The following is a 13104-nucleotide window of genomic DNA, read 5'->3' as shown; positions in this document are numbered from 1 at the left end:
AGAAAAGGGACAAAGAACTAAGATCTAGAAGCATGCAACCAAAAAGCTTGAATCTTGGATACTTATAGTGGTCCAGACTTGTTGATGATGAAGAGAATGGCTAGATGAAACAATGCACCAAATGAGATTGCTTCTCCATCAATGTGCGAAGAACACCAGAAAACCCAAGCTCACACTTTCCTTATATATGGCCCAAAGCCCGAATTTTAGGGTTTTACCTTCAGACGGTTGCCACGATGTGGCCTAATACATGCCACGTTGTGAGGCACAATAAAACATCCGCGAACCTTCTGGCGATGCCACGTCGTGGGGACACCTTTCCCATGTCGTGGACAGTAAAATCCTTAATAAAATTATAATAAACTTATAATAACTTATACCTAAGATTCCGGATGTTACAACTCTCTCCCACTTGAATCGAACTTCGTCCTTGAAGTCCGCTGCAACAAATAACTATGGGTAGTCCTCCCTCATCTCATCCTCTAGTTCCCATGTCCACTCTGAACCCTTCCGGTGCTTCCATTACACCTTCACCAACCCTACCACCTTGTTGCGCAAGGTCTTCGTCTTTCAATCAAGGATACCAATCGGTATCTCTACATAATTCAGATGCTCATCAACCTGAATATCGTCCAAAGGAACCACTGTAGAATTATCAGCTAAACACTTCCGCAACTGAGAGACATGAAAAGTGTTATGGATCTGACTAATCACATCAGGTTGATCCAACCGATACGCAACCTTACCCACTCGGGTGATAATTCTTAATGTACCAACATATCTGGGGCCCAACTTGCCTCGTTTCCAGAACCGGATAACACCTTTCCAAGGTGACAACTTTAGAAGCACAACATCTCCTACCTGAAACTCGAGGTCTGAATGTTGCCGATTAACATAGCTCCTCTGGTGGCTTTACGCGGTCTTCAGCCGATTTCGTGGTTGTTGTATCAACTCCGTGGTCCTGAGTACTACCTCAGTACTCTCTATAACTCGATGCCCTACCTCGACCCAACAAACTGGGGTTTGACATCTCATCCCTTAAAGCATCCCGAAGGGAGGTCGATCAATATTGGCATGGTAACTGTTGTTGTAGGAGAACTCGGCCAATGGAAGATAAGTGTCCAAACTCCCACCAAAATCTAATACACATGCCCTGAGAATATCCTCGAGCATCTGAATAGTCCGCTCACTATGTATGTCGGCCTGGGGGTGGTATGCAATGCTGAAAAGTAGCTAAGTACCCAACTCGTCATGGAATTTCCTACAAAACCTAGAGGTGAAGCGAACATCGCGGTCAGAAACCACCGAAACTGGTACCCTGTTTCGAACGACTACCTCCCTGATGTAGATGTCAACCAACTTCTCGTCGGATATACTCTTAGCGATAGGGATGAAATAAGAACTCTTGGTCAGTCTGTCCACAATGACCCAGATAGAGTCAACCCCACGAGCCGTCCTCGTAACTTCGTAATAAAATCCATGGTGATCTCTTCCCATTTCCACATGGGAATGGGTAACGACTGCATTTTGTCGTGGGGTATCTGATGTTCGGCCTTGATTTTCTGGCAAGTCAAGCACCGCTCCACAAACCATGATATCTCCCTTTTCATGAAGGGTCACCACTAACTCAATCTCAAGTCTCTATACATCTTTGTGGCCCATATGTGGATTGAAAACTTCGACTTATGAGCTTACTCCAATAACTTCTGCTTAACCCCGCCAACAATCGGGACCCACACTGTCTTGCAATGAGTCAATAATCCACAACTGTCCCTGACAAATAGCGGAATCTGATCCCTGATTCTCACTTCCTTCCAATTTTCCTTCTTCAACCCCTCTACTTGAGCTTTCTTGATCAAATCCAACAGTGGTGAGATAATAACCATCCTCAAACATAGATCTTCGATGGATGTACTCACTACCTTGCAACTCAAGGTATCGGCCACAATATTGGCCTTCCCAGGATGGTACAAAATCTCGCAGTCTTAACTTTCACCACATCTAACCATCTCAGTTGTCTCACGTTCAAGTTCGGTTGATCCATCAGATATCTCAGGCTCTTGTGAACAGTATAAATAGTGTACCTGACCCCATACAAATAATGCCTCCAAATCTTGAGGGCAAAAACCACAACCCCCAACTCTAAATCATGCGTAGGGTAGTTCGTCTCCTAAGGCTTCAATTGTCTCAATGCATACACAATCACATGACCCCTCTGCATAAGCACTACACCCAGACCCATAATCGTCGCATCGCAATACACCACAAAGCCATCCATCCCCTCATGAAGGGTCAAAATCTGGGCCTCACATAATTTTTTCCTCAAAGTCTCAAAAGTTGCCTGATGATCAGGCTCCCACCATAAAGAAACATTCTTCTTCGTCAAACGGGTCAAGGGAACAACAATCTTGTAGAAATACTGAATGAACCTCTGATAATAACCGGCTAGGCCAAGGAAACTCCAAATCTCAGATGCTATCCTCGGAACCTCCCACTGGATCACTACCTCAATCTTGGCCAGATTGACCAATATACCCTTCTGATTAACGACGTGCCTCAAAAACTACACCTCACGCAACTAGAAGTCACATTTATAGAACTTGGCATAAAGCCTCTCCATCCTCAAGGTCTCCAATACCTCCTATAAATGCTCTTCATGATGCTCCGTAGTTAATATGGGCATATTTAGTTATAAAATTCATGCATTATCTTAATACTTTATGTTGTTTTTATCTCATTTAATGAACAAAAGGTGCTTAATTAGTTTAGAATTTCATTTTTCAGCAACAATGACATGCTCGGATGGAAAATGAAGCGGATTTAGCAATTGGAAGCTTGGATCTTGGATTTTGAAGAAAGAAGGATGTTGTTGGACAGCTTGACCCTCGTCAGTGTTTTGGCCAAATCTCATGAACCGTAACTCCGATTGATGAGATTCAAAATGTTCTAAAAACTAGACACAATTTCGGACGACTTTAGTGTTTTGAGAAAATATTGATTCCAAGCGAACTCGACGAGTTGGCCATCAACTCGACGATTTGATCAGAAAGTTTGCGATTCTTGACGCTGACTTGCCGTACACGGGATTTTAATGACCAACTCGACAAGTTTGGTCAAAAAACTCATCGATTTGGTTCTGTTTTCAGAATCTATATATATAGAAACTCTTTCATTCGGAACCCTAACTAATTCTGGAAGCTTTGGACGATTTTTGGAGGCCAGAAGGGTTCTTGGAGCTCTGGTTTTCGAGAGTTCAACGTAGAAGTCAAGTTAGAAGAGATCAAAGGCAATAAACACTATACTTTTTCTTAATATTTTGCATAAACTATGTTTACATCATTAGATTTCGTTTTTGGATTGTTAATTGCTATAGACATGAGCTAAAAACTATTTGCTTCTGTTTAGGGTGGATAAACTTATACCTATGGTTTGATTTTATGGCATGGATTAGTTTTGATTTGGTTAATTGTCCTTTTAAGCTTGTTAAAGACCCTTATGTGTTAACAATAATTATTTTCTGTTAATAATCAAGTTATTGAGTTGCATGAACATCATCTTATCTGTTTGAATCATATGAATTTGTGAAAACAATATTATATGCCTAGAAAAAGTGAATATGAACAACCATACATGAGTTAATTGAATTGACAAATTTAGAGCTAATACTACAAGTCTTACTTGATCCGAATTGAACAACTAGGAAACTCGTTAGTTTAATCAATTGGCCACTGTTTGAATTCTCTAGTTTGCTAAGGATTAGTAATAGTGAACATGAATCTAATCATATTAGAAATCGGTAGCCAATGACATATTAATCCATTGCACTTGCCATGAAATCAACCATAGGAATAAGTAAGTCGAACCTAAACAGAAGTCTCTTTTATCATTGAATCTAGTTACCTTCAGTTCTATTTAGTTGTTTAGTTGTCTTTTGTCTTAGTGTTATTTGCTTACTTTAGTTTTCTAGTTTTGCAAAACTAAAGAGAAACCCCCATTTTAATTAATTATTTTATTTAGATAATATTAGTATTAATTTTAGCTGTTACCGTTCCCTATGTTCGATACCCTACTTGCTTAAACTAAACTGTTATCAATAGGTACACTGCCTGCGTGTGTTTGTTTTAATTTGAGTTTGTTAGGATTAAAACTAGTTCGTTTAACACACATCAAGTTCTTGGAGTTCTGGTTTTCGAGAATTCAACCTAGAAGTCAAGTTAGAAGAGATCAAAGGCAATAAACACTATAATTTTTCTAAATATTTTTCATAAACTATGTTTACATCATTAGATTTCGTTTTTGGATTGTTAATTGTTGTAGACATGAGCTAAAAACTATTTGCTTCTGTTTAGGGTAGATAAACTTATAACTATGGTTTGATTTTATGGCGTGGATTAGTTTTGATTTGGTGAATTGTCTTGTTAAGCTTGTTAAAGGCCTTTATGTGTTAACAATAATTATTTTCCAGTTAATACTCAAGTTATTGAGTTGCATGAACATCATCTTAATTGCTTGAATCATATGGATTTGTGAAAACAATATTGTATGCCTAGAATTAGTGAATATGAACCTAGGATTAACTAAGAAAATAAGTAAGTTAATGTGTAAGCATGTATCATGAACAACCATACATGAGTTAATTGAATTGACAAATTTAGTTAGCTAATACTACAAATCTTACTTGATCCGAATTGAACAACTAGGAAACTCGTTTGTTTAATCAATTGGCCACTGTTGGAATTAACTAGTTTGCTAAGGATTAGTAATAGTGAACATGAATCTAATCACATTAGAAATCGGTAGCCAATGACATATTAATCTATTGCACTTGCCATGAAATCAACCATAGGAATAAGTGAGTCGGACCTAAACAGAAGTCTCTTTTATCATTGAATCTAGTTACCTTCTATTCTATTTAGTTGTTTAGTTGTCTTTTGTTTTAGTGTTATTTGCTTACTTAAGTTTTATAGTCTTGCAAAACTAGAGAGAAACCCCTATTTTAATTAATTGTTTTATTTAGATAATATTAGTATTTATTTTAGTTGTTACTGTTTCCTGTGTTCGATACCCTACTTGCTTAAACTAAATTGCTATCGATAAGTACACTGCATGCGTGTGTTTGTTTTTATTTGAGTTTTTTAGGATTAAAACTAGTTCGTTTAACACACATCAAGTTTTTGGCGCCGTTGACGGGGAATGGTTCAAATAGTTAAATTAATTGCTAATTGTAATCGTTTTTAATTTATTGATTAATTTTTTTATATTTAGTTTAATTTTTATTTTTATTTTTATTTATTATGTATTTTCCAAATCTCGATGCTCTTGATGCTTTTCGTGAGGAAGTAGTCCAGGAAATTGAGCAAGAAGATGAGGAGTATGAATCAGATGATGATTTGAAGAAATTTGGAAGATGGTTAGATAACATCTTGCCTAATAAACAAGAGAAGTCTGAGTTACAAGAGCTAAAGTTACAAGATGAAGAATTTAATCCAGAAAGAGATTTGGAGGAGCTGGAAAGGTTACTGGAAGAATGGTCAGACGAAGAACAAGAACAAGCTGAATTGCAAGAACCAACCTGTGGTTTGACCATTACCATGACATGGCCCCCAGTATTTCCGGTTTGTGTTTCGAAGCATGGGGTGACGATTCCAACTTTGGAGAAAGTTCTGAAGCGCGATCCATTTCTGATTAGTATCCAACCGGTTCCAACCCTTGTCAAGATTCTTGGGTTTTATGAATTCAAGCGCGTTTGACCTATTTTTGAAGCAAAGAGCCAAATTTTACAAATTGGTCCACCAAAGAAGATATTCAATGCAACGGATGGATTGCTATTGAGTTTATTGGAAGTTAATAAGTTGAGATTTCAGCTCAAGACTCGCACAAAAAGAAGCGCTTACGGGAGGAAACCCGTCATTAGAGTTTACTTTTCTAAACTTCTAGTATTTAGGGATAATTTAGGATTTTTATTTTGATGTTTGTTTTCCTTTTTTTATTACGTGGTTTTGTGTTTTTGATCTTGCAGAGTTTAGGGTGAGATTAGAGTGATTTCTTAAAGCGTGAGGGAAATAAAGTGAGGGGTCGAGTTGTAGACGATAAGATTAGAAGACTTTGAGCGATATGTTGAGTCCGATGTTTATATTTGCTAAAAGGAGTCTCGTCACTGAAGATTATAAGGAGGTGTATTACACTAAAACCCTCCTTGAACACGAAATCAAAACTGAAGCAGAAAGAAGAGTTTGTCTGATCAAAGCCAAAAACTCGTCGAGTGCATACATACAACGCGACGAGTTCCAGAGGAAAAACGTGATTTCTGCCCAAGTTACGATCCAACACGACGAGTTATCCACTATCAACTCGGTGTGTTGCTCAGTCATTTTATTTTTGAGTCTTCTATTAGATTCCATATGGTGCAGGCATTGTTTATATTTTGAAGTCCAATTCTAGGTGATTCCAAGAAGCTTTTTCCACTACATTAGGAGTTGTACCACACGAGATTTTGACACCCAATGATGGATGAGTTGTTCCCATGCCTAAAGTCAATTGAAGATGAAGCTTAACAAGAAGAAGATCAACCTCGCAACTACTATCCGAGGGGAGTTTGTTCTAATTCCCTCTTTATTTGTATGTTTTCTTTATCATGCATAACATGCAATGGGGACATTGCATAAATTAAGTGTGGGGTAGGGGGTTGGTTATATTAATTAAATTAGTGAAATTAGAATCCTAATTTTAGGTATAATTTTAAAAATTTTGCATAAAAAATTGCTAGGGTTAATTTAGAAATCTTGGTAAAGCAATTAGGATTAATGCTAGTATTATGTTTGATGATTTTATGAGGACCCAAATGTTTAGTTGAGCCAATATACGTTATAATGCATTTGTGGCCCCCTTTATTCTAGTGAAATCATAGGACAAAAACATAAATTCGCTTAGTTTGAGGAATGCAATATGTTTAGCATCGTGTACCATAAATGTATTCATGGAAGCTTAAGTAGTCATTGCACATGAGACTAATGCCTTTAACCAATAAAGGATGAAGTTAAATCCCCTTGCGTAAGCATATGTTTCTTTTTCTAGGTTTTTAGTTTTGAGAGAAAAAAGTGAGTATTGAAAAAAAAAGAGAAAAAAAGTTGAAAAAGAAAAAAAAGAGAGTGATGAAATGTTTGAAAGAAAGAATCTACAAAGCTATGAAGTCAAAGAAGAAATATAGAGAAGAAAAGCTACAAATCATTGAAGATACGAAGTATCAAGTATTTCTATTGTAATTTTCTTTTCTAGGTTATTTTATTGTATGTGTGCTTGGCGGTTTAACCAAAAATGACTTAAGGTTAAGAAAGTTTTTTGCAGATGGATTCGGAAGGATGCATAAAATGAGCATTGTTCAAAAGAAGTGGGCGAGTGTTTATGAGGATTGTAAGTATTTAGGAGTAAGGGGTCCTTAGGAAAAATTTTAGACACAAATGCATGCGTTGAGGTCTTGTCAATGGCTGGGTTCAATTGGGATTGTCTTATGTGATACTAGTGTGCTAAAATTCAGTTTTGCTTGGGGGCAAGCAAAAGTCAAGTGTGGGGTATTTTGATATGGGCATATTTTAGTTATAAAATTCATGCATTATCTTGTTTTTATCTCATTTAATGAACAAAAGGTGCTTAATTAGTTTAGAATTTCATTTTTCAGCAAAAATGATATGCTTGGATGGAAAAAGAAGCGGATTTAGCAATTGGAAGCTTGGATCTTGGATTTTGAAGAAAGAGGGATGTTGTAGGACAGCTTGACCCCTCATCAGTGTTTGGGCCATATATCATGAACCGTAACTCCGATTGACGAGATTCAAAATGTTCTGAAAACTAGACACAATTTCGGACGACTTTCATGTTTTGAGAAAATGTTGATTCCAAGCGAACTCGACGAGTTGGCCATCAACTCGACGAGTTGATAAGAAAGTTTGCGATTCTTGACGCTGACTTGCCGTACACGGGATTTTAATGACCAACTCGACGAGTTGGCTCAAAAAACTCGTCGAGTTGGCTCTGTTTTCAGAATCTATATATAGAAACGCTTTCATTCGGAACCCTAACTAATTCTGGAAGCTTTGGACGATTTTTGGAGGCCAGAAGGGTTCTTGGATCTCTGGTTTTCGAGAATTCAACGTAGAAGTCAAGTTAGAAGAGATCAAAGGCAATAAACACTATACTTTTTCTTAATATTTTGCATAAACTATGTTTACATCATTAGATTTCGTTTTTGGATTGTTAATTGTTGTAGACATGAGCTAAAAACTCTTTGCTTCTGTTTAGGGTAGATAAACTTATAACTATGGTTTGATTTTATGGCATGGATTAGTTTTGATTTGGTGAATTGTCCTTTTAAGCTTGTTAAACACCCTTATGTGTTAACAATAATTATTTTCTGTTAATAATCAAGTTATTGAGTTGCATGAACATCATCTTATCTGTTTAAATCATATGAATTTGTGAAAACAATATTGTATGCCTAGAATTAGTGAATATGAACCTAGGATTAACTTAGAAAATAAGTAAGTTAATGTGTAAGCATGTATGATGAACAACCATACATGAGTTAATTGAATTGACAAATTTAGAGCTAATACTACAAGTCTTACTTGATCCGAATTGAACAACTAGGAAACTCGTTAGTTTAATCAATTGGCCACTGTTTGAATTCTCTAGTTTGCTAAGGATTAGTAATAGTGAACATGAATCTAATCATATTAGAAATCGGTAGCCAATGACATTAATCCATTGCACTTGCCATGAAATCAACCATAGGAATAAGTAAGTCGAACCTAAACAGAAGTCTCTTTTATCATTGAATCTAGTTACCTTCAGTTCTATTTAGTTGTTTAGTTGTCTTTTGTCTTAGTGTTATTTGCTTACTTTAGTTTTCTAGTTTTGCAAAACTAGAGAGAAACCCCCATTTTAATTAATTGTTTTATTTAGATAATATTAGTATTAATTTTAGTTGTTACCGTTCCCTGTGTTCGATACCCTACTTGCTTAAACTAAACTGCTATCGATAGGTACATTGCCTGCGTGCGTTTGTTTTTATTTGAGTTTGTTAGGATTAAAACTAGTTCGTTTAACATACATCAGTAGTCTTAGAGTAGACTAGGATATCATCGATAAACACTATTACCGACCGATCCAACATTGACCTGCACACTCGGTTCATGACATCCATGAACGCTGTCGGTGCATTGGTGAGCCCAAATAGCATTACCACAGACTCATAATGACCATATCGAGTCATAAAGGCTATCTTCTGCACATCCTCATCTTTGACTCTCATTTGATGATAACCTGATCTCAAATCGATCTTGGAGAACCAAGATACACCCTGAAGCTGGTCATATATATCATTAATCCTTGGAAGTAGATAACGGCTCTTCTCTGTCAGCTAGTTTAACTCCCAATAGTCAATGCACATCCTGTGTGAACCATCCTTCTTTTTCATAAACAGAATCAGTGCTCTCCACGGAGGATTGCTAGGTCTGATGAATCCCTTGTCTAACAGCTCCTGCAGCTGTGTAGACAACTCATGCATCTATGGAGGTGCTAAGCGATAGGGCGCCTTGGCTATCAGCGTCGCACCCGGAATCATATCAATCTGAAACTCAAGCTGCCTCTCAGGAGGCACTCCCGACAAATCCTCAAGAAATACAAGCATAGTAGAGTTTCTCAAGGTTTCTTTTGCTATAAGATGTGTGAATCACTACAGTGGCTCCACAATTACATTTAATATCGATCATTGCTATCAAGTTGGAAGAAATCGATCGAACAAGTGGGGAGACGAAAGAGATGATAGCAGACAAAGAGAGGGAGGTAGTGTTTTGTATGCTTTTAAGGTGCAACGACTTTAAGAAGGGACACAGACCCTGAAAAGACGAAAATGCCCTTGCGTGCAAGTCACGTGGGGAGCTTAAACGAAAGCATTTAACGGTTAACGTCTATAGGGACTAACTGTGCAAGAAAAATAACAACCAGTGACTGTCCGAGTTAATTTTTAAAAATTGAGACTAAACACGCTTTCTGACATGTACACGAGGGACCAATGGTGTAATTTACCCTATACATGAGTCATTTCTGTAATTTGGATAAATTTATCATTCATAGAGAAGTGGTAAATGTAAAATCATAATTCATAAAGAACTTAATTTAACAAAAATGATAACACGTGGTGAAAAAAGTTTATTGACATCTATTTTTACATGTTATCTATTTTAGAAAATTTCCAACCCACACCAACAATAAAAAAATGCCATCGTTTTTCATTAAAGAAAATGCTTGTCTTCTCATATCAACTAAAATTTCCAAAATTTATGTATTCTAAAATATTTCAAAATTTATCTTTTGGCTAATGAAAAATCAAATATTCAGTATAAAGTATCTATTCCAAAATAAAATATTCAAATGTTCAATTTGGCTTAAATTCCCACTACAAAAGTAATATCCAAATGCTCGTTTGAAGAAAAAATTTAAAATAAAAGAATAAAATATAAATTTAAAATTACAAAAAAGGAAATAAAAAATTACACAATGACACTTGACATTTTGGCCATCTACACCTACAAGGCAACAAAACAGTTTTTTTTTTGTTGGGGGTAAAATGGGAATAAACAGATTCATAACCCAAAGACAATGTAAGAAAAATAACATTAAAGAAAGAAAATGATCTAAGGGGTTATGCTTTTTCTTTTTTGTTTTTTATTGAATATTCTTCTAAACATATTTGTTTTTTTTCTTTTTATTTCTGTCAAATTCCACATTTACCCTTTTGTTATCATGTGATTGGGCTTGTTCAATATTGGGCTTATTAAGGGCCCACATCATGACATGTAGACTTCAATGCTAGAGCTTCTGAAAGTAAGACATAACGGGCAGGCCGAAACGACACCGTCGCACTCTGTACAAACGCACAGATGTCGACACGGCAGCAATACAATTGAGGCGACTCGTTTTCCACACGCTTTACAACCGGGTCCACTCGCTAACACGACTCGTTCCGGGTCAATATACGCCGATTCGGCGTCCTCCGCTTCACCGTCGGCGAATCGTTGCCCGACCTCCTCGCCTTCCCCTACACAACACCCTCCTCGCATCCCGCTCACGATAGCCTGTTGCAGCTGCGACTGTAACGCCGCCGCCTCCGCCTCCTGTGCCCTCGCCCTCGCCTGCCACACCTGTGCCTCCGCGCTGAGATGCGCCGCCCGAGCCTCCAGCTCAGCGTTACGTCGCGCGGCTTTCTCTGCCTCGACGTCTTTGTCCTTCATTTTCCGCGAAACCGATTCCTCCGCCGCCCGGAGTAGTGCGCTATAGTGCATCTGCCTCTTGTTTGCTAACGTACGCCGTAGCTCTTCTCCCTAATATAAAACTCAATCTTCAGCATCTGTTTTTTGCGAAAAACAAATCAACCTCATAAAAGTATTTTGGTATTCCGGCGATAGGGTTTTACCTGAGCTTGAAGAAAATGCTCGATTTCATCTCGTTGTCGGTTGATTTGTGTTGTCAAATCTTCCGTGAATAATGGTAAAACAGAGGACTGAGAAGAAAGAGAATGTTGTTGATCGTTAAAAGCTAATCGGAGCCCGGTGGAAACATCGACGTTTCTCGAACGGAGCTGTGTAACATCCACCAGTTGATTATGAAACTGTTGTTGATGAATAATAGACATCAATTGATTCATACCAAAGTCTCTTCTTCTTTCCCTTGGATTAACACCACCACTCTCACCTACACAATCCAACATAACTATTCTGTTAAAAATCCAAATACACATGAAGAAATCGATGAACAATTCAACACCCACCTGGGAAATCGCTGAACAATATGTGATTAGCGGATGGATCATCAACAAATCTCGAAGAAGTCGCAGTTGTTCCACCTGGTTGTGATTGTAACTGCAATGAACAATCTTCGTTCTTCCCTTCTCCTACACCTCTGTAAGTCAATCGAAACACATCCATTTTAGAAAACAGAATCATAAATAAAAAGCAGCTTCTGAAAATAAATGAAGAATACAAAAACCTGTTGAGAAGAAGAACATTTGATGGGTATTGAGCTTGAACAGCCATTGTTATCGATTATAGCAACATAAAGAAAATAGAGGGAGGTGGGGTGGGGTGAGGGGTTGATAAACGCTAACACAAAAACAGCATGAAAGAGAAGATGCCTGGAGCCTTTCGAGAACACGCACTATAGGCGGAAAGTTCAATTAATATTTGTGTGCAGACCAAATTTAATTTTTTAATTTATCGAAAACTAAATTAAATGAAGAAAATAATAATTTGAAAAGTCGTATAAAATCGATGCAATATTATTATCTAAATATGGAAATATAACTTATGGTAAAAATAAGTGATAATTTAAAGTTTTCCCTGGTAAATTTCATTCTTTTTACTTAAAATAAATTATATTTTATCTTTAGCATTATAATTTTTAAAATAAAATACTGTTTTATTACTCAACAATATAATTTTTTAATTGTATTGTAATGCTATTCATTTAGATTATTTTAGAAGATAACAATTGTTCAACCCTACATGTTATGCAATCTTATTTGCGTTTATGTTAAAAGTGATTTTTTTTAAGATATTATCAAACTAACTATTTATCTTATATTTTTCTATAGCATCTTCGTTAAGATCTTGATCTTGATCTTGAAATCTTACGAGTTTAAGATTTTTCAAACAAAAGATGATCTCGACCATATTATAATCTATCTGAAGTAAGATCTATATTGACATCTTAAAATCTCAATCTGAACCAACATCTTTAATCTATCATAATAAATGAAATTTTGACACGTGTCATTTCCTCGAGATTTTTGCAACATGTCATTATTTGAGATTTTTAAATTACTTGAATTTTACATGTCATTACGTGGTATTTTTTATTTTTTTATTTATAAAAAATCAATCAATTCCACCAATTAATACTTCTATTATATATGTAAAGTATTTATTGTATTAAATGTGTAAAGCAATACTGTGATTAATAATTATAATTATTGAAAATATTTTTCTCCATAAAATGAATATAATAGGAAATTGTTTGTATTTTTCTAAAACACTAAAAATATTTATTATG

At 36.4% G+C, this 13104-nt stretch overlaps 1 protein-coding gene across 1 annotated transcript; it reads right to left on the bottom strand.

The window, feature by feature from the left end:
- Window positions 1-10492: 10492 nt before the first annotated feature.
- Window positions 10493-12221, bottom strand: LOC145120178 (BOI-related E3 ubiquitin-protein ligase 1-like). Its single transcript, XM_079055991.1, has 4 exons — window positions 12043-12221; window positions 11825-11955; window positions 11471-11748; window positions 10493-11378 (listed from the first exon to the last, which is right to left on the bottom strand). The coding sequence occupies exons 1-4, from the start codon at window positions 12087-12089 to the stop codon at window positions 10845-10847; spliced, it is 990 nt and encodes a 329-aa protein (XP_078912117.1). The 5' UTR covers window positions 12090-12221; the 3' UTR covers window positions 10493-10844.
- Between the last annotated feature and the right edge of the window lie 883 nt (window positions 12222-13104).

The sequence above is a fragment of the Lactuca virosa genome, chromosome 6 (genome assembly GCF_052849685.1).
Source record: "Lactuca virosa cultivar CGN04683 chromosome 6, Lactuca_virosa_CGN04683_v6, whole genome shotgun sequence".
Classification (NCBI taxonomy): Eukaryota; Viridiplantae; Streptophyta; class Magnoliopsida; order Asterales; family Asteraceae; genus Lactuca; species Lactuca virosa.
Note: the sequence above shows the minus strand (reverse complement) of the source record. Positions and strands in the feature narration are given on the sequence as shown.